The sequence below is a fragment of the Cheilinus undulatus genome, linkage group 14 (assembly GCF_018320785.1).
Source record: "Cheilinus undulatus linkage group 14, ASM1832078v1, whole genome shotgun sequence".
Lineage (NCBI taxonomy): Eukaryota > Metazoa > Chordata > Actinopteri > Labriformes > Labridae > Cheilinus > Cheilinus undulatus.
Window position 1 is genome coordinate 33,121,976 of NC_054878.1, and position 20,728 is coordinate 33,142,703.

General features: G+C 39.1%; 2 protein-coding genes across 2 annotated transcripts; one reads left to right on the plus strand and one right to left on the minus strand.

Annotated features, from left to right (window-relative positions):
- The first annotated feature begins 1,688 nt into the window (after positions 1-1,688).
- On the plus strand, positions 1,689-6,843 carry tcte1 (t-complex-associated-testis-expressed 1). The gene is given in 5 exon segments (XM_041804615.1): positions 1,689-1,714; positions 2,125-2,297; positions 2,382-2,950; positions 4,421-4,870; positions 6,673-6,843. Coding segments are annotated over 4 exon segments (1,341 nt in total). The 5' UTR covers positions 1,689-1,714; positions 2,125-2,146.
- A 4,058-nt stretch (positions 6,844-10,901) lies between these two features.
- On the minus strand, positions 10,902-18,845 carry tmem151ba (transmembrane protein 151Ba). Its single transcript, XM_041805858.1, has 2 exons — positions 18,586-18,845; positions 10,902-13,688 (listed from the first exon to the last, which is right to left on the minus strand). The coding sequence occupies exons 1-2, from the start codon at positions 18,670-18,672 to the stop codon at positions 12,246-12,248; spliced, it is 1,530 nt and encodes a 509-aa protein (XP_041661792.1). The 5' UTR covers positions 18,673-18,845; the 3' UTR covers positions 10,902-12,245.
- Between the last annotated feature and the right edge of the window lie 1,883 nt (positions 18,846-20,728).

A 20,728-nucleotide genomic window follows, 5' to 3' on the forward strand; every position in this document is an offset into this window, starting at 1 on the left:
AATTTTTCCCAGCATGATCGAGTCAAACTCTGCTGCAGATCCAGTATACGGCCTCCTGCAACTCTGATGTTGCACAGACCTGAAAACACATTCACTCACCACTGATATGGTATTCATTTTCTTTTTCTAATGTCAACCTTTATACATTTTGCTGTAAATGAATAGTGAATAGCCTGTCTAGTCTAAATTATGCAGCCTTCCCCAAGCCACTCTTTAAACTCCTGCATGGTTATTGAAAGATATCAGTGCCTTTAAAAGGTCTTTTATTAATTTTGGGAGGAGGTTGGGAATTGGTGGGTGGGGTTATGGGGGGAGTTTGTTGATACCAAGTGTACCCTTGTGTTTGCATATTTTTGTTGTATTGTGGATAATGTACACATGGTGGAAAAATCATTAAATTAAGGAAAAAATTTCAAATCACAGTCTTAAAATATTTCTAATGCAAATCATACGGAAGCTTCAGAAAAAATACAAACCTTTTTTAAAAGAAAGAAAATAAATCTAACTGGATGTCAACACATAAGTGTTTATTTTCCCCCAGATTTAATTCAGAAATATTTGACCATTTGTAAGCATTCTGGTAATGTATGCATGATGAATATAATAATGATAAAATAAAAGAAATTTTAAAAAGTGAATCCACAGCCTTTAAATATCTGAAAGTGTAAGTCCAATGGTGCCTCTGGAAAACAAATAAAACTAAAAAATATATATACATTTTCACTGGATAAATGTCTTTTAATGTCAACATAGTTGACATATTATTTATTTCCTTTACATTAAATACAGAAAAATGTACTAGGCCATTTGTAAGTATTCTGGTAATGTACACATGGTAAGTTTAATAATGATGATTTAATCTAAAGTTATATAGAAACCACAGAGAATATAAAACTTTATTCAAAGAAAGAAAATATACTGTAACCAGATAAAAGTATATGTCACTATTTCAGTACTTATTTTCCCTAAAATTAAAGGTACAGTGTGTAATATTTAGCCTAGTAGCATTTAGCAAAACAAGCTTGGTTAAAATGAAACATAACATTTATAAGTAGATTGATCTAAATTAGTGTTGACATCTGATAACACGTTTTTTAAATTTATGCTTTAAATTAACTCAGAATAAGCCTTTTATGCACACATAGGGAGGGTCCCCTCCAAGGACGCTGCCATCTTGGATTTTTGCATTTTGCCTGTTTCTATGGCACCATAGAAGGAACCAAATAACAGTTAAGCATGTATTGATTTTTAAACTTCACTGGTTCCCACAGTTATCACCAGAGAAATGAGCATCACACTCCAGAATTGACTGTTAGATGTTGATAGTCCCAATTTTACACACTGCACATTTAAAGAAAGAAATATTTACTCGACTTGAACTGCATCCGCAAATCTTATGTTGCATTCACAGAATGTCGAAAATTCTAGCTTTTTATACTATCGACACATAATTTTGACCAAAATAATCACACTTTCTACACTTTGTACCTGTACTCCTGAAAATTCCATCCTGTGATTTTTAATGTTCAAAACTGAAAGTAATACGGACGCTTAAACCCTAGCGAGCAGTATAATCTTTATCATCAAATATGGGGAAAACGGTTAGAAAGTGTTCGATGGTCAAATTTCCCAGGTTCCCAAATGTCTACGAGCGTGCTGTTCCTAAGGAGACAGACGGCAGTCAGACCTTTACAACGAAGGGTAACCATAGAGGGTAACGTCTTAAAGTTTGAAATAATTTGTTTTGTATGAATAGCTAACCATTAAATTGCGGATATATAACTAGTTAAATCAAAACAGGTATTAATTTTCGATTATTTTATCTACAGCCATTGCTTTCGGATAAAAGAATCAAAAATATAATTAGTTGAAAGTTAGCTAACACTGGTGCCGAGAGTCTTTAAAGTTAAATGTAGCTAGCAGCTGAATGTTGTGAACAGAACCGTTAAAGACCATCGAATACACCTTTGCAGTATTCTTTCATTTGAATAATTCCAGGCTATATATGTTAATAAAAGTTACTTCTATCACAAGACTAACCTGAAAATATTGACGAATACATTCACAGAGAAATTACATGAAGGTTTTGGTTTATGATTAATATTTCTTGTCCTTCACACGCAGAAAGGCCTCAAAAACAGCAAATATGTCTCATCATACTCAGGGGGCTAACATCAACCCAGCTGAGGACAACAGAAGAGGGAGAAGGATTATTGCTGAAGACCCAGACTGGTACCTGCCCTTAGTGCCTTGTCTATCAAAACTGTGTCTGCAAACCATTATTAAACACTTTGAGGGTATGCTCTTGCTTTTTATACTTTTATTAATGCACAATCACTAGACTGTGTATTAAATTGTTTCTAAATTTAACTCTGCTACAGAGAAACCAATTTTCGAAGAACTAAATCCCAGTGATAAAGACTTTGTGCAGAAGGGACTCTCTACCTCCCTGCCCTTGAAGGTGACAGCCAACTTAATCACCGATGACGTCTTCTGGAAGCGATGCTGTGAGGAGCGGTGGGACATTTGCGATGTTGCTCACTACGGCCACAGCTGGAAGCGAATGTTCTTCGAGAGGCACTTGGAGAACATTATTGAGCATTTTATCCCAGACCTAACAGAGCAAAGAACAGTTCTGGAGATGGTGCCGCTTTGTAGGAACTATGTGAAGAGGCTGGACATCTCACAGCTCCTGCCACCTGTCAAAGAGCCCCGGGAGGAGGAAGAGGAGTATAGCTCAGATTTGTTAGGTGGCAATGAGACTGAAGGAACATCCATGGATCACTTTGACTTTAACATACTACTCAGTAAGCTGACAAACCTGGAAGAGCTTCATTTGGTGTACAGGGTCAAACAGTGTGGCATGAATTTTGAATGGCAGATGTTTGAGATGACTGACAGAGACTGTGAGTCCCTCGCAAAGGCCCTAAAGTCCTGCAAGACTTTAAAGGTAAATCATGACTTCATGCCGTTTTAAGGCAACAGTAATATGGAGTCTGATTGTCTTGAAACTTCTGTGTGATTGAATTCAGACTGCCTGCCTTTCTTGTCAGTCATTGTCATTTAAGCTGTTTTCACGAGTGCACTCCTATCATGAAAATGACAGGTTAGCCTGCCTCTAAACATTTCCTGAATTGCTTATTTACACATACCCCTCCCAGTGTGTGGTTTTCCCTTTCAAATCAGACTTTGGGAGTCTCAGAAGACAGGTCATGATGTTCAAAACATGTTGCAGAAATCCAAGATGGCAGATGACATAGCAGTCAGAAAATACAATAATGGGTTTTTACCTTTAAATCAATATAATGTGCAGTTGGCTTTATTCACAGTAACAAAGAAAAAGTATGAAAGCAGATTAATGCAGAATTATCCTACCACTTGTGCATTGTTGATATACTTTTGTGCACTGTTAATATACTTGTGCTCAACCCCACCTCCTTCATTGTACAGAATTTTATTTTGATTTTCTTCAAACGTTCTCACAACCCTGACTTTGGTAGGAAATTTCCCTTGGGGGCTACATGGAGTAAAAAGGGGTCTTTTGTGTTGATACATGCAGAATTTCAGAACATTTACAGGAGTTTAGCGCATATATGAAAACAGCTTTACAGACTTTTTACACTCCAGAAACAAGGACATTGTTGTTGGCTATACCGAAGCATAAAATTCATGCTCTATTTGCAGCAAAGAACAGACAGCTGAGCCTCTGGCGGCAGCCTAAATAAGTCACTATATGACACAACATTTTTGTCATAATATTTTATTGCTGCATGAGAACATTGAATGTATCCTCCAGCATTTGTGCATGATATGGGAACTGTGCAAGAGTTGTGGGTCTAAAAGGGCTACAACTTAATTTTGTATGAGCAGATTTTATTATATCTTAGAAACAATCAAACATACCAGGTTACGCTTTAATCAGCTGCAATTGTCAACAGGGAATATACAAACTACAACTAAATATTGCACAATCCAATTGTATAACATCTGACATAATGTCATATATCTAGTTGAGTTTCCCAGTTGAGAACTGAAACCAATTAAAACCAAAATATCATGAATTTTAATAAGAATTAATCTGAGGAAAGCAGAGACATCAAACAAGAAATAACTAAAAATTGACACTCTTAACTACTTAATCAATTGTTCACAATTTTGGACTCATTAGCTCAGAATTAAACAGCCTGAATTAACATTTTGGGGGTATAAAAACTTTGTTTCCAATTTTCTACTGATCCTGATAATGTTCTGTGCTGCTGCCATTTATGTACATGGAACATAACTGTATGGAAAAAAACAAAGAAGTGGTTATTCTAAACTCCTTTGCCCTCTGACGTGTTATCAGCACCATTAAAATGAACGCCTTATGTGTTTCTCACCATATTATCTTGCTCTCCCTTACAATACACTATTTTCACAGTTTTTGAAGCTCCATGAAAGTCACATTGAGGATGAGAAGTGCCGCCTGCTTGTAAAACACCTTCTGGACCACCCGTCCCTGAGGGAGCTCGACTTTTCTCACAACCTGATTGGAGACAGAGGTGCCAGAGCTGTCGCTAAACTACTCACCAGGAGTAAACTGGAGACTCTGAACATGTGTGACAATGAAATCAGAGACCATGGAGCTAAAGCTGTAGCTCATGCTTTGTCCAAGAACTCCACCCTTTTGTCTCTTAACCTGCGTCTGAACCGTTTGGGAGACGAGGGGGGTCAGGCTATCGGGAAGGCCTTGATGAACAACAGCTCCCTACTTCACCTTCACCTGGGGGGTAATATGGTAACAGGGCCGACTGCCATTGTGCTGGCTAAAGTGATTGCTCAGAATAAAACCCTGAAGACCATCAACCTCTCATGCAATGACCTGGGTGTGGTAAGTAAAGTGCTAATCTCTACTCAGATTAGCAGATATTTTAACTTCCAAACATATTTACTTGGACAAACATAATTTTTTATTGCATCCAGTTTCATGCAGTGTGTAACAGTGGCAGCTGCATGCACGTGTGGTTTTTTCAATTTTCTTATGGTACAGCTTATGTACCATATGCTATATGGCATCCACCTGTGGTGAATTAAATTGATTGGACATGATTTGTAAAGGCACACACCCCTCTCTTACTAAGGCAGTTCTCCCCCGATTGCTCGGTTTGCCCGGGCAACCATCTCTTGGAAGAGTCCTCATTCTGCCAAACTTCATCCATTTTTCCCTTGGGAACCTTCAGTGCAGCAAAATTTTTGTAGCCTTCCCCAGATCTGTGCCTTGCAACAACCCTGTCTCTTTTGGCCTCATGGCTTGTTTTTTACTTAGATATGCATTGTCATTCGTTAGGCCTTCTATAGAAAGGTGTGTACTTTTCCAAATCATGGCCAATCAATTTGATTTGGCACAGTTGGGCTCCAGTCAAGGTGTAGAAACATCACAGCAACAATCAGGAGAAATGGGATGTACCTGAGCTAAATTTTAAGTGTTTTTGCAAAGGGTCTGAAAACAATGTGAATTTCAGTTTCAATTTCTAATATATTTGCAAAAATGTATGAAATTTTGTTTTCTCTTTGTCAAGATGGGACGCTGAGTGAGTTTTTGACTGAAGTATCAGGCTGCAACATAACAAAATTGAAAAATAGACTTAACTGAATACTTTCAGTATACATTGTATATATAAACCGCTCTGATATACAAGCCACAGCCAGCTTTTTAGATGAAAAAATAGGCGTTAGAGTTGTGTCTCATACTCTTAAATAACCTGAGATAAAGTGGGAGTTTTACTGGCTATTGCAGCTCACATACAATGAAACAAGATAATCAAATATAGCCTTAACACAGACTTATAATTCAGTACACCCTCTGTGCACACGACAACCACTGCGAAATTATCAAATAATGCCATGACTAAAGGATCAACAAAAATCCCTCAAATCCAACTTATTTAAAGACTTCAGGATGCCAGGCCCACTGGAGGGAATCCAAACCCTTTATAGCTAAACCACCCCATCCATGGAAAAAGGACTTTCTCTTTTAAAATGAGAACAAAAACAGTGCAACGTAAATCTGAAATAATTCATTTTTAGAATGTGCACTGCATTTGTGTTCCATTCTTTGGAAAAGTTTTTAAGGCTGTGTTGAAACATTGGATTTTCTTTCTCAAGCATGCTCCTGCCGGTACAGATGTAGTACAGTGAAGGTAGCAGACAGAAAAGCCTGAAGTACACAGGTTTTTAATTATTCATAGATATATGTGGAAAACATGCAATAATGGAAAGCTAAGTGAGTGTTGTTCACCCCCCTGAGAGCTGGATCCGATTTTTCCTCTCTCGTTTCTCAGTGTATGTCTGACTGGAATAAACTGTGGAGGATCAAAAATCACCCACATTGCAGAAATGCAGCTTGCTGTACCGTCAGTATCTGTGACCTTGGTCTACGCCTCACATAAATAGAAATGCTTGTTTCAGACACAACAATAAAACAATGGTGATGCTCAGAGTTAGCAGTTTTAGAAGTGTGGGCTGCTCCTGACTGTAAGGGCTGCAGAGAGGTGATTTTTCAAGGCTGTCACGACTGTCCTAAGAACAGCATCCACTGAAGAGCTCGACATGGATTTATGCACCAGTGCCAAATCCAAATGTGTGTTTTATTCTCTCTTGCCCTACCTCAAATGTGCATGTTTGTGTGTTTAGGATGGAGGTAGAGCTCTGGAGGAGGCAATGTCTTTCAACACCATCATAACGGAGTGTGATGTCCGCCTGACAGAAGTCGATGAACAGAGCCTGTCCTTCATAAACCAGATGGTTTGGACCAACAAGAGTTCAGAAAAAAAGTAACACAGTCAGGAAAGTTGAACCAAATAGACGTAAACACCTTTTTTTTTTTCTCAAAGAAAACCCATCTTCATCAAGTCACTGAGTCTTGACTGTCACCCTGCATTAACTTAATATAATGTGCTTAAATCCTTGGTCTACATTTCAAAACAAAGTCAATATTTATCATTTTACCATGGATCAAGAGACCTAATATGGTAGCCCAAAACAGAAACACTACTTGAATCTCCTCTCAATAAGTAGTCTGTTTATCTGTTGAAATAATGATAATTAAGGTTTTCTTACATAGTGGTGCACTGACTACAATTCAGAGATTTTAGGTTTTTAAGAACGGCATATTAACAATTACAATAACGCATGAAGCATTACACACAGCCTATGGGTAATACTGCATTCCTCTGCACATAATTATAAGCATATTTAGCTGCATCATTGTATCTGTGATATGGAGTTCATACATCAATATCCCTCTATTTGAAGCACCAAACTCTGTTTTGAGATGGGAAATAGTGGTCAAAAAGTCAATTTCAACACATATTTCAGTGAGCATTTCAATTTATTGAGGAGCCTTTTTTCCCATTTTGATACACAGATTTGGTATTCAGTCCTTATGATACATCAAGGCAACGTTGTGGTGGCGTTGGAATACATACAGACTTGTTCCTTTTGAACCTCTATCTACAGGCTTATAGGATAATAATATGACCTTTTCTAGGAAGTAACAAAACATTTTTAGTGCAATGTATGCCATATTGTCCACATTTTTACACTTGCAAACGTTTCTGGAATCAGTAGTGTTAGATTAAACAAAACAATATACATTGGACAAAATACAGTTACCATAATAGTTATTGATAATCTTGCACATTTTTTGGTGTAAAAAAGATGTGAATGTGTGTGCGCTCCATCCTAAATTAGACTCATCATTTTTCTAACAGTTTATTATCAGTGAAATATCAAATATCAGCTAAAAACTGTAAAAACTGGCTTTAAAGGGAAAAAAATATTTACGTTGTAAATAAAACGCAGTATAAATCTGCTGTTGGCTGTTTTAAAACAGGCTGTGTTTCTGTTTCTGACTCAAACTCACTATTTAATATCTTCACATCAAAAAAACATCCCTGCTGTTGTTACCTCTAAAATGTGTGTGACACATTGAGCTAAAAAAAAAAAACAGCCCATGCCAACAGGCATTCCTACATCTCCTCTTTTTTTATTTACAGTATGAATTCTCTCTGCCCTACAGTCTTTAAATCTACAAAATCATTTGAATATAAAAAGACAAACCCCAGAGCATTCTCTAGTGAAAGAGTACAGAATATAACAACCTAACCTACTTCAGACACATGATAAAGGGTTCAGTGCTCTGCATGACAAAAGCCTTTATGATAACAGTCATCTAACCCTAACCCTAACCCATCTAAAGAGGGGGGAATTTCTAGTTATGAACCTTACAGTCAGATTTATGACCTATTTTATTAACCCAAATGTGTCTTTTTTGCCACTGCTGCTACGTAAACATTGCACTGGTAAACACAATTTTCTATTCTTGCACATGACTAATTATGGATATCACAGTGAAGCCATCAGAGAGGCTAGTTTGCTTATAACAATGGAGAGATTATGATGATTTTAACATAAAAACGTGATTGAGATAAAATATTTTCTACAAAGCCTTTTTAGAACATAATAATTCCTGAATTTGCATGCTCCTCCAAAACTTTAAAAACTTTTCTCCAAACTACAAGGATCAAACCATGATCCCCCTCTGACCAGTGCATGCTGGGAAATTATCCAGTCCTTTATCATTTTAGATTCACAATAAATTGTTTTAAAAAGTGAGTGAGTGAATTAATGACTACATTTCTATTCCTGTGATTTATTTGGTTTAATACTAGCCACTTCATGCTCACTTTAAAGTCTCATTGTACACCACCCATACATGTTTAAAGGTCTATTTGGACATTATTCTGAGTAAAGTTGCTTGTTTTCTCACTAAGAGATTGATGAAAAGCTCAACACCAGATTTAAATTTTTTAGTGAGTGTATTGCTTATACACACAGCAGCTTTAAGCTTACAGCGGCTGAAGATTAAATTAAATTATCATTTTATCAAATGATCATCATATGTTATACGTATCATTGGTTGTGCATTACATCTTTACTAAGTACTTACTTATTCCTACCTGTGTTTATATATTAACATTAACCCAACGGAAAAATAAACCAATTTTAGTGTGTTTTAATATGACAATAATGGTAATGCTATGCCAGTTAGACATTTGTTGTTTAAAATAAATTGGAAATCACACAAAAGAATCCTTTCTTAACCCCATCCTGAGTTCTGGGGGCTTGCATAGACACCCTAAAAGCAGTTCAAATGAAATTTGAGGTCTGATGGAATCCATGTTTTATTCATGCTTGCTCCCTTCCACAATTTTCTGTTATTTCTCTAGTATTGCTCTCGAGATAACTCCAAACTTAACACCACAAATGGAATGTAATGAGTATGGCTAACTGGTTCCATTTTTAGGGTACAGGCTCATTATCATTAAAACAATGTGTGACCACTGACATGATTCTTATATTTACTTCTTTTATACATTAGATTGGATTTAAAGGTGTGAAACATTGTTTGGTAGCACATCTTTCTACTAAAGCCTTGTTTGTACTTCTTAAGTTGAATCAATGCTGGTTTCATCCCATAAAATTTTCACCACTCACTAAAAGTAGATTAAGCATACATTAATTGTTTTTGCTAATCAGTGACACTAAAAGTTGATTCCTACATAATAATGGTTAAAAACGTCATTCCATGCCTAATTTTTATCCCTGCCTCTGTCTTGATCCACATGGCTCGCTTGTGATATAAAACTCAACAAGACTAAGATACTGCATGCACTCATTTGAGAGGAAGTACTTTTTTTAGTACTTTAAAGTAACCCTGACATATTATTAAATGTGACACTATCAGTAGTGAATCCAGGCCTCTGCCTATTTGTAGCATTGTGGATGGCGAGCTCTGGCTGTCTCTCTGATATGCATCAGCTGTAGCTTCAGTCAGCTATACTTAAGAGTTGTGTTATAATGTGAGGGAGAATCAGTAAGGGGCAGACTCTTAAAACTGTCTGTTTGAAACAACAGTGAAATAAGGAAACAGCATAATATTCCAATGTATATCAATCTACTGTTCTGGAGAAAGTATTTGCCCCCCTCCTGATTCCTAATTTCTTTGCATACTTTTCACACTTAAATGTTTCAGAACACATTCTAACATTAGACAAAGATAACTCAAGCAAATAAAAAATGCTGTTTTTAAATAATTTAATTTATTAAGGGAAAAAGACATCCAAACCTGCCTGGCCCTGTGAAATAGTTGCCCCTCGCCCCCTTGTTAAATCATGATTTAACTGTGATTAACCACAGCCAAGGCTGAGAGCCATTATCCACAAATGGAGAAAACTTGGAACAGTGGTGAACCTTCCCAGGAGTGGCCAGCCTACTAAAATTACTCCAAAAGTGCATAAACGACTCATCCAGGAGGTCACAAAAGCACCTACAACAACATCTAAAGACCTGCAGGCCTCACTTGACTCAGTTAAGATCAGTGTTCATGATTTAACAAGAAGACAGAGACTGGGCAAAAATGAAATCCATGAGCAAGTTCCAAGGCCAAAACCACTGCTGGCCAAAAAGGACACAAATGCTTGTCTCACATTTGACAAAACCATCTTGATGATCCTGAAGACTTTTGGGAAAATAGGTTGACAAAAGTTGATTTTTTTGGAAGTTGTGCATCCCATTACATCTGTTGTAAAACTAACACAGCATTTCCTAAAAAGAGCACCATACCATCGTTGGTGGTGGTAGTGTGATTGTCTGGGACTGCTTTGCTGCATTTGGACCTGGATGGCTTTCCATAATTGATGGAACCATGAATTCTGCTCTCTACCAGAAAATCCTAAAGGAGAATGTCCAGTAATCAGTTTATGACCTCAACTAAGAAGAAGAAAAATGAAGGTTTTAGACTTTAATCTGAGTTAACTTAAACAGGCCATTCATGCTCAAACATCCTCCACTGTGGCTGAATTAAAACAATTCTGCAAAGAAGAGTGGGCCAAAATTCCTCAGACCTGTTACCATTAATGCAGACGCCTGCCTTTTGGCAGTAAGGATGGCATAGTCAGTTATCAGGTTTAGGCAATTACTCTTTCACATAGGACCAGGTATGTTTGGATGGCTTTTTCCCCTTGATAAATTAAATCATCATTTAAAAACTGCATTTTGTATTTACACGGGTTATCTTGAAAATTAATTTGATGATCAGAAACACGCAAGTGTGAGAAATGTGCATAAAAAGGAAATCAGGAAGGGGGCAAATACTTTCCCACAGCACTGTACATTATGCACCAGGTATAAATAAAATTGGATTAAATGGGAAGATGTTGAGATGAGATGACTTTAGTTTGAAGTAGCTTATGTTTGTCAGTTACAGTTGAACGCTAGGCACTTAAATAAGGAGGTAGGCTGAATACAAATATTGCCAAATATGAAATTAAACAGATCTTTGAGATTTAAACCAGCTGAATTTACTAAAAATACTGTCTCTAATAATTAAGAACCAGTGTGAAGAAGCGTTGTTGATTCAGTTTGAAGTGCTCGTGTCCTTTAGCCCACCAGGTACTAAATTATTCATTGACTGTGTTGCTATATTTAGTAAGCCAGGAAGTATAATGTCACTGCAACCAAGCCAATTTCTGCTAACCTGATATTTCAGCATCTGCATCAGACATTTATTTTCCAACCCTGGAGATGTTCTCTTTTTTTACAGGGATTTCCAGGAGCTTTGACTTTGAAAGAACAGTGTAATTAGCCAGAACTGAAAAGTTTCTCATGCAGATGCTTTAGTTTGGGAAATCTTCACTTAATGAGAGCTGGATAAAACCATTAAGTCTTGTAAATGATGCTTTCAAAAGGCTGCTGTCCCTCATAAACTACGTGACTCATTCTCTGTTCAGGCTAAAGCTGAGTCAAAATCCCTACCAGGCTTCAAACATGTTGAAATGTTACTCATATCCGTATAAATGGTCTGTGACTAAGATCTACAAACATGGCATTTACTGTAGGATGTGACTCCTCTGGCCTTTTGACCCTTATCCTTACAATTGCTGCAGGACAGAGCATGAGTTTTTGGCAATTTATTCCTTTTAAGCCGCATTATATTTTAAATAACAGTCTCATCAGGTGCATCATATTTTCTTCTCCTTGACCATTTGACTTTGCTGTTTGGACTCTCCCAGATTTGCGTTGTTTGAGGCTATAACTTTTTTTTAGGAACTTGTGGTAGCTGAACGAGTTATCTTTGTTGGAAATTGTCAGCTCAGCCCTGGTTAGTCTTTTGTATTCCTCATTCTGTTATGTCTGGCTGTGGGTCATAGAGACGTCTCCACACAGGAGCCATTTCTGTGCAGGGAGCGGTGGTCGTGGTTCAGGCAGCCTTCATTGCGATGCACAATAAGCACAGGGAAGTACAGAGCATCCTGATAGGCTGGAGGGTTCTCCTCACTATTCTGATTTCCTGACAGACAGCGCGTGCTCTCTGTGGGGCAGGATTGCTCATTCAAACTCCCACTGCTCCTCCACAGGCAGCTCCGCCTTGAGCCGTACAGCCGACCCAGCGAGAAGCGGCTGGCGCTGAAGGGGATGCGAGGGCTCCCCGTGTTGCAGATGCTCAGGGCACTACGAGAGAAGATGGAGGAGCTGCTGATAGCTCGGTGGCAGCGCTCACAGTTCTGCCTGTAGCTCCCGTAGCCTCCACATACTGAGTAGCTGTTACAGCTCCCGGAGAGCTGAGCGAGGTCCATGAGCACCGCCTCAGAGTAGCTAGGCACCAGCTGCTGGTTGGAGCGGATGTGCCACTCTAGCTCTGTGCTGTCAATTGTGTTGACTCGAGGGATGTGTCTGCAATATGGCCGCTCCTCAGAGGGTGTTGCTGGCACGTAATCGAAGCCAAACAACTTCTCTACATGATAGTGAACACAGGCGGTGCGGTACTCCATCAGCACCCGTAGAGGCCAGGAAAGAGTGAAAGCTGCTGCTGCCCAGAAAGTGGAGTTCAGTGCATACCAGGGAAGGTGATCAGGGTCAGAAAAGGCAATCATGTACTCTTTAAAGTCTACATTCTTCAAGTGCATCCCTTCTCTGGCCTCCATGTAGTCATCCAAGCCCTCATTCTCAGTGAAGAACCGGGCTCGCTGCGTCAGGTAGGAGTTCTCTGACTCCACATTAGCGAAGCTAAAGCACTTAGTGAACCTCAGCCGGGTGATGGGGAAGCCCTCCAGGCCCTGCAGGTTCTTTGAGATATCCTTTACCCCACAGTTCCCATAATCAAACTCTGCTTCAGCCACGTGGGTGTTAACCCGCTCATGATACACCTGCGTGGTAGTGTAGGCATCCCCATTACGGTAGCGTGTCACCTGCCGTGTCCTCCTGACATAATGGTAGCTGATTGCCTTCCACCAGATGCAGGGTGTTGCCTGCTGCATTCTTTGGATACGCTCTGCCACACTCTCCACATCTACTTTGTACTGCAGCTCGTTCCTGGTGTGACAGTGCCAGCACTCCACCAGGTAGACCACATAGAGCATGACCAGGAAGGCCAAAGGGATGTAGATGTAGCCATTAGAGCAGGGGCTGTCATGGTACATCATAGACTTTCCCTTGTAGGCGCTGTCGAAGGAGAGGCGAGTGACCTTGGTCACCTGGCACCAGGCCATTACCCCAACGCAGCCGTACATCAGCAGGGACAGCAGCAGGCATTTCCAGTGAGTCTCCTGACACAGGGATTTAGTCAGGGACTGTTTCTGAGGTCGCTGCTGTAAAGAAGATGAGAACATAACTGTAAGTCATCCGCAATAATGTACATTCAATATAGACATGATTTTATTTAAAACTCCTTAAGTACTTTATAAGTGGACATGAAACAGGTTGAGTTCAATATTAATGCCTCTATATAAACTACTAAGGCACACAAGACCATCAGAGATAGGTTTGATTATTTCCATGTTATTTTTGATGCCTGCTGCAACAGGGCTGGTGTTAGAGAAGTACAAAGGAAACATTCTGCACACCAAATATTCATAATAACACATGTGCACTACATGTTATTGTTTATAGACAGAAAGAGTACATTTTTACCAGAAAATCCTTTTATACAGTATAAAAACTATTCACCCCTTTGGATGTTTTACTTGTTTACTGAATAAATCAATCATGCCCAATACATTTGGCTTTTTTTTATCTTTGATGCCAAAGTGAAAACAGTTTATGTGTCTCAAGTGATTGTAGAATAAAGACACCTGTGTCTGGAAGGTCAAGTCACTGGTTAATTAGTATTCATGGCTACCATTACACCATGAAGACAAAAGAACACTCCAAGCAACTCATGGAAAGAATATTGAAAGTATAAGCCAGGGGATGGGTACAAAAAAAATTGCAAGGCACTTACTTTTTGAGTACATATTTACATTTGATTGACATTACTTTGTGAAAATCTGTTTTCACTTTGACATTACAGATGATGTTTTAAAAAATATTTTTTGTTAAAAAAGTCAAATTATATTGACTGTGATTGATTTATAATATCAATAAAAGGGTCAAACATCCAAGGGAGAGAATACTTTTTGTAGGCACTGTAATTCTAAAATCCTATTAGCCTTATTTTCTTGTAAATGTTACTTAAGTTTATAATAAAATTATCCAAATTTAGAGATTATTTTGTTATACAACACATTTTTTATTATACATTTGTGTTATTTTAACAAACAATAGTATTGTAGGTGCAGAAGCTTTATATAAAATGCATCTATTTCATAAGACAGGGTGTTAGGAAAGGAATGAGCACTTTGTAAAAAAATTCTGTATAGAAACATTGAAACAGGTGTCAGTATTGTTTGCTTTTACTGGTATTATGGAAGTTTAAATTCTTGGATCATGAAACCCCTGTTATTATTACTCAAGATTTAACGGTCTAAAACATCAAATAATCACAAATGTTTAAGGTGGATATTACCAAAAATCCATGACAATCTGTATTTTCATTGATGAACAAGAGTTTGACCTAAATCTTTGTTAAGTAAAAAGTTAGAAACTTAAAAAGTACTTGCTCATGAATATAAAATATTTAAGGAAATTTTCTGCGTTGTAAGTGCTTTGGCATACTTTATGCATGAGCTGTGCGCCAATTTCACGTCCTGGTCTGTTCTTGTTATAATCAAAAGACTCAACCACTGCTATGTACAAAAGCCCCCAAAATGTCTGATAAATAAATATAAAAAAAACCAACAACAAATATACTCAAAAATGGTCAGAGAGGAGCACTGAGAGCTGAATGTTTGTGTGGGTGTTCACATGGTTTTTGTGCAGTTTTATATGCATATATAAATATGATATCTAAGAAAAGGAAAGTGTCAAAGCAGATATACATACTAAGGGGTAGGTTTCACATTAAATGTCAATCCAGCCGGAAAAAAGCAGCTGTTTGACTCTGGCAGCTTAAAGCTGGTGCCATCCTTTGTCACCTTGGAGTACAGCAAGGCTGAGCGGCTGCATTAAGAGCTTGTCACGCCTTCTGGGAATGCTGCCTGCCATACAAACCTGGCACAGATCCAAAAGCCCCCGAAAGGATTTATCATAATAAAATTCATTCAAAAAATTAGCATATGAGACATTGCACCAGGGTAGGGCTTACTATGTGCAGTCAAGAAACACTTTATGTGTAATTTAGCAGCACTGATTCAGTTAAAAACTAAATGTTATCCTGTTTATCTCTAACATGACAGCCTATAGGTCAGCCAGAACTACCAGCATCACTGCATTGATGTATTGAATTCAATATGTCAGCTATGTGCTTTTCAAGCGACAGATGAGCATAAATAATAGATGCTCTCTCTCCATAATTATCGGCAGTACCTTGGCCACATGGTCCCCAAGTCCCTCCCCAACCCAAGGCTACACCCTGCGGGTAAAAGGGATTAACATTGAAATTCCCCATTGAGATGAGCCTATTGCAAGAGGACTACTTACTCAGTTGCATCCTGTACTCTACCACTATAATCAATACAACATGACATACTTTATGCCTCGTTGTTATCTTTACAGCCTTGGTTAAAGCAACCGGAAAAAAGATGAATAATACTGTAGTTTCTATTTACTTTGTTGGGATTTATTAAAAAAACACAGCTTGAGATCAAATTCAAGCTACTCACTGGGCTCATTGACAACAGTAAAATTAAGTGATTGACAGTACACCCACATTTTTAAGCCTGATCAAACAACTGAAAAGCCTCTTGTTAAATAAAAAAAGGGAATTGTATCAGGTATTTGTCGTGTAGGGGAAGTCCAATTTAGAAATGTGAGGAATAAACACCTTTTCTCAAAAAGCAAAGAGGTAGGTTTGTGCTTTCTTTAGTTGTCTACCTATATTCATCCAAAATGGTTCAGAGTAAAATCTCAGAAAAATCTAATATTTTTTGGGAGTAGCACGTCTCTTAAAAATATCAATTATAAGGGGAAACCTAAAATAACATAAAGTGAAGAAAGACGTTAACTACCTGTGAACGTCTTGGCATTTACAATACGGTCAGATAAGATTAACGAGTTTATTTGAAATAATGGATATAAAAATAAAAAACATACTGTTATTAACTATGAAGCCTGCCATGGTAGCACCAGATTTTACACAGCACCTACAACCTACAGCTGTGTCCCAATTCAGGGGTAGCATCCTTCAGAGGACACAGCTAACAACAGACCCAACCTTCATGGCCTGTGTAGACCTCCTGGGCTGAACTGAAATTTGTACCTTGGCCCCATTGCCAAGTCCCTTGCCAACCCAAGGCTACACCCTGCAGGATAAAAGGCATTAGCATTGAAATTCCCCATTGGCATTAACCTACTGCAGAATGACTTTTGACTCAGTTGCATCATGTGTTCTACAACTATAATCAATACATTATTAAAATAAAGCTGTGTCCCAATTCAGGGGTAACATCCTTCAAGGACACGACAAAATAAGGAACCAATCTTTGTAGCCTGTGAAGAGTTCTTGGGGCAAACTGAAATTTTTACTTTGGCTGCATGGCCCCCAAGTCATTCAAAAACCCAAGGCTTCGCCCCGCACTGACCAAATTCAAGGGTAACATCCTTTCAAAGGACACAACAAACAAACTGCCCAATCTACACAGCCTGTGTAAGGCTCTTGGGCTGAGCTGAAATTCATTCCTTGGCCAAATGGTCCCCACATCCCTCACGAATCCAAGGCTTCACCCACTGGGCCCAATTCAAGGGAAGCATCCTTCAAATAGCAGCAATTATCATTTGAAAATTCCTACATTCATAGAATACATTCCCTACACTTTAAAAAAGTGACTCATTATTTTGAGGATAATTTTTAGTTTCCAGCCCTCCCCCTTACTTTTTTTAACATACACATTAGTAAGCATTTGACCGATTTGAAAGCATTTGCATACATACATACTTCAAGAGTAATTCTCAGCCACTTCAGAGTCTGCCATCTTCAATTGGCACACTACAAATTTCAGTATATATTAGACCACATATGATGCTCTGAATGGATCCTTCATGCCTGGGGTAATGATCTGCTTGCAACTGCTGTGAAGTAATCCATCTAAAAATTAGCTCTTAGAAGGATGCAAGCCCTGAATTGGAACACAACTAACCTTTTTGCTGCTGTGTTGATTGAGAGGAACAACTGTCACAAAAATGAAATGCTCTGCTTTTAAAAACGTCTTCTTAACAGAACCCATTCTAACTTACAATAGACACAGACATGGTGTAAATGATGCACAAGGCTCTGCTGCTGAGTTACCTCAAGGCTCTTTTATTACTTCTGTTTTAAAAGCATTGTGTTGAACCTCACTGTGGGGACACAGCCTTTTTTGGCAGACTTGAAAATGTAATTAAGGCAACTATAGGAAACAGCATGCTCTATTTTTTAAAGCCATAACTTCATTCTTACAGGCTGGCATGATTGTGCCCTGAATTTTAACACTCTATATTGCTGATAATGTTCACTTAAACCCTCAAAGCTGCAGGAGCTTCTTGAGTCATGAGACGACTGTGGCACTGAACTATCTCCAACACTCATGGACACTTTCTCTTGACATAATAAGACCAGCCAGGTTATATAAAAACCCTCTTGTGTAATGGATATGCAACTGGTCCAACATGGTTTTAATAGAAAACAGCGGAGGGCAACAAATCTACTTCTAATTATCGTATTTGACTCAGACAAAGGATGCCTAATGAAGCAGGAGTTCCAACAAAGCCAAATAAGGTAAAATGTGGCAGAACCTCTTATTGTAACAGTGACAGTTATTTTAGACAGCTAAATTATCCTTGGGGCCAATTTAGAACCTCAGTTTGACCCACAAGAGGTCCCCAAACCTCATTTTGGGAGCCACTTGTCTGGAGGGGAGACAAACAGGAGTAGACCCATGCTCGTTCACACTCTCGAGTGCGCGCTTTGGATGCACACTTTCATACATTTATTCTACATATAAGGGGCATTTGTTAAACATGAAATTCCGGTCTAATTCCAGCCTTTTAGTGTACAATGCCTCCTATTAAAACCTAATCTCCACAATCAGATTATTGCACTGAGATTAACGGGATTCTGTTGTGATGTGAATGAAATATTGCACGGTAATTAAAGGCTGAAGAAGAACATTAGCCTGCAAACAGTGTCCTCACCTCCTCTCTGGGGCTGTCCGGCTCCTCTTCCTCGGGTACGGTGGTGGTGCTGCTTTCACTGGCGGTGGCAGCCGATGCTGGGGACATGATGACTATGGTTCACAAACCGGAGCATGGATCTCCGGATGGGATGGGGGGTTTCCAAATTGGGGTGCAACATAAAGACAACGAGGAACCCCTCTGTGCGTCATCCAAAACAAAGAAGCCCGGCCGGAGCCCGAATGGAAGCCCGGAAAAGACGCTTCATCCCGGCTTGTCCAGGTGGGCAGACGTCGCTGGGTATCGCCTACGGTAATCCGGTCATTGTGCCTCGGAAAGACGCGCACAAACAGGCTGAGACTCCTCCCGCGGTGTAATGACTGGATGTTGATGAAGAGGGCTGCTACGGAGCTAATGATGAGAGGAAAAAAGCATAGGCGTCAGCGAGGCAGCTCCTCTCCCAGTAGGCTGCTCTCATGGCAGCCAGAGAAGCTGTGAAGCAGGACAAAGACGACAGACAGCGGCACGTGTGAGCAGCCAGCACCGACACCACGATGTAAATAACACACACACACCCACACACGCATACACCAGCAGTGTTTGAGTAAATCTTACCAGCATGACACAGGCGGTGCTGCAGAAAGGAATCTGTGTATCCTATTATCTTTGTGACCTTGTCTGCATGAACCAGCTAAGAAAATTAGAGTAATATCCACCTAAAGAAAATAAACTGCACTGAACAGAGAGGTCACTACAGATTTAAGAAATCAAACACAATAACATTTTGTTTTAAGATGAGAAAATTTTCTGGATGTGAATATTTTTGTGAAATTGTGATGCACATGTTTAAGGTGACTGACAAAAAGTTAAAAGTGCAGCCTAAACTTGTGAGCCAATGGTTGAATGTCGTCCAGCGTGTTAAAAAAATATCACAAGCACAAAATACTTCATGATTTTACAAAATGCAACAGAGATATTTAAGCCAAAGTAATTGTTCAAGCCAAACTTTGTTTGACTTGAATGCAAGTTTTCTTTTCTTTTGACATGGGTGTCATTACGTACACTATATGGACAAAAGTATTCAGACCCCTTTTCGCAACTTTAACAGCCTTCACTCTTTATGGAAGACTTTCCACAAGACTTAAGAGTGTTTCTGTGGGAATATGTGCCCATTAATTCTGTGGAGCATTTATGATGTCAGGCACTGATGTTGGACAAAGGCCTGGCTCGCAATCTCCATTCCAGTTCATCCCAAAGGTGCTCGATGGGGTTGAGGTCAGAGCTCGATGCGAGCCAGTCAAGTTCTTCCACACCAAAATCACAAAGCATGTCTTTATAGTCCTTTCTTTGTTCACTCGGGCACAGTCATGTTGGAATTGAAAAGAGCTTTCCCCAAACTGTTACCACAAAGTTTGAAGCACAGCATTGGCCAAAATTGTCTGTGCTGAAGCATTAAGATTAGCCTTCACTGAAGATAAGGGGCCTATCTCAAACCCTGAAAAACAGCCCCATACCATTACCCTCCTCCACCAAACTCCACAGCTGGTACAAGGCAGTCAGGCAGGTAATGTTCCCTTGGCATCTGCCAAACCCAGACTCACTCATCTGACTGTCAGACAGAGAGGTGTCTTGTCACTCTGCAGAACACGTTCCCACTGCTTCACAGTCCAGTGCCAGTGTGCTTTACACCACTCCATCTGACACATGGCATTGGACTTGGTGATGTGGCGCTTGCATGGTTGCTCTGCCATGGAAATCCATTCCATGAAGCTTCCACTGTACCCTTTATGTTCTGACATTAATGCTAGTGGAAGTTCAGAAGTCCTTTGCGATAACAGCAGAGTGTTGGCAACTTTTATGCACCATGTGCCTTAGCAGTTGTTGACATCTTTCTGTTATTTTATGTGATCTTCTGCTTCATGGCTGAGTTGCTGTTGTTCCTAAACACTTCCACTTTCTAAGAACGTTTACAGTTGACTTTGTTATATCCAGCAGGGATAAAATATCGCAAACCGTCTTATTGCAAAGGTGTCATCCGTCGCAGTACCACACTTGAAGTCACCAAGCTCTTCAGAACAACCCATTTTGTATCACAAATGTTTTATTTTTATTTATCTATTTATTTTTTAAATTTTATTTAGTCCGTTAAAACGATACACACAAG

Excerpts from the sequence above, each read along its gene's own strand:
- tmem151ba (XM_041805858.1), bottom strand. The coding sequence starts at position 18,672 with ATGTCCCCAGCATCGGCTGCCACCGCCAGTGAAAGCAGCACCACCACC. Across the intron at positions 13,689-18,585 it reads CGGACAGCCCCAGAGAGGAG|CAGCGACCTCAGAAACAGTC; the intron begins GTGAGGACACTG and ends TCTTCTTTACAG.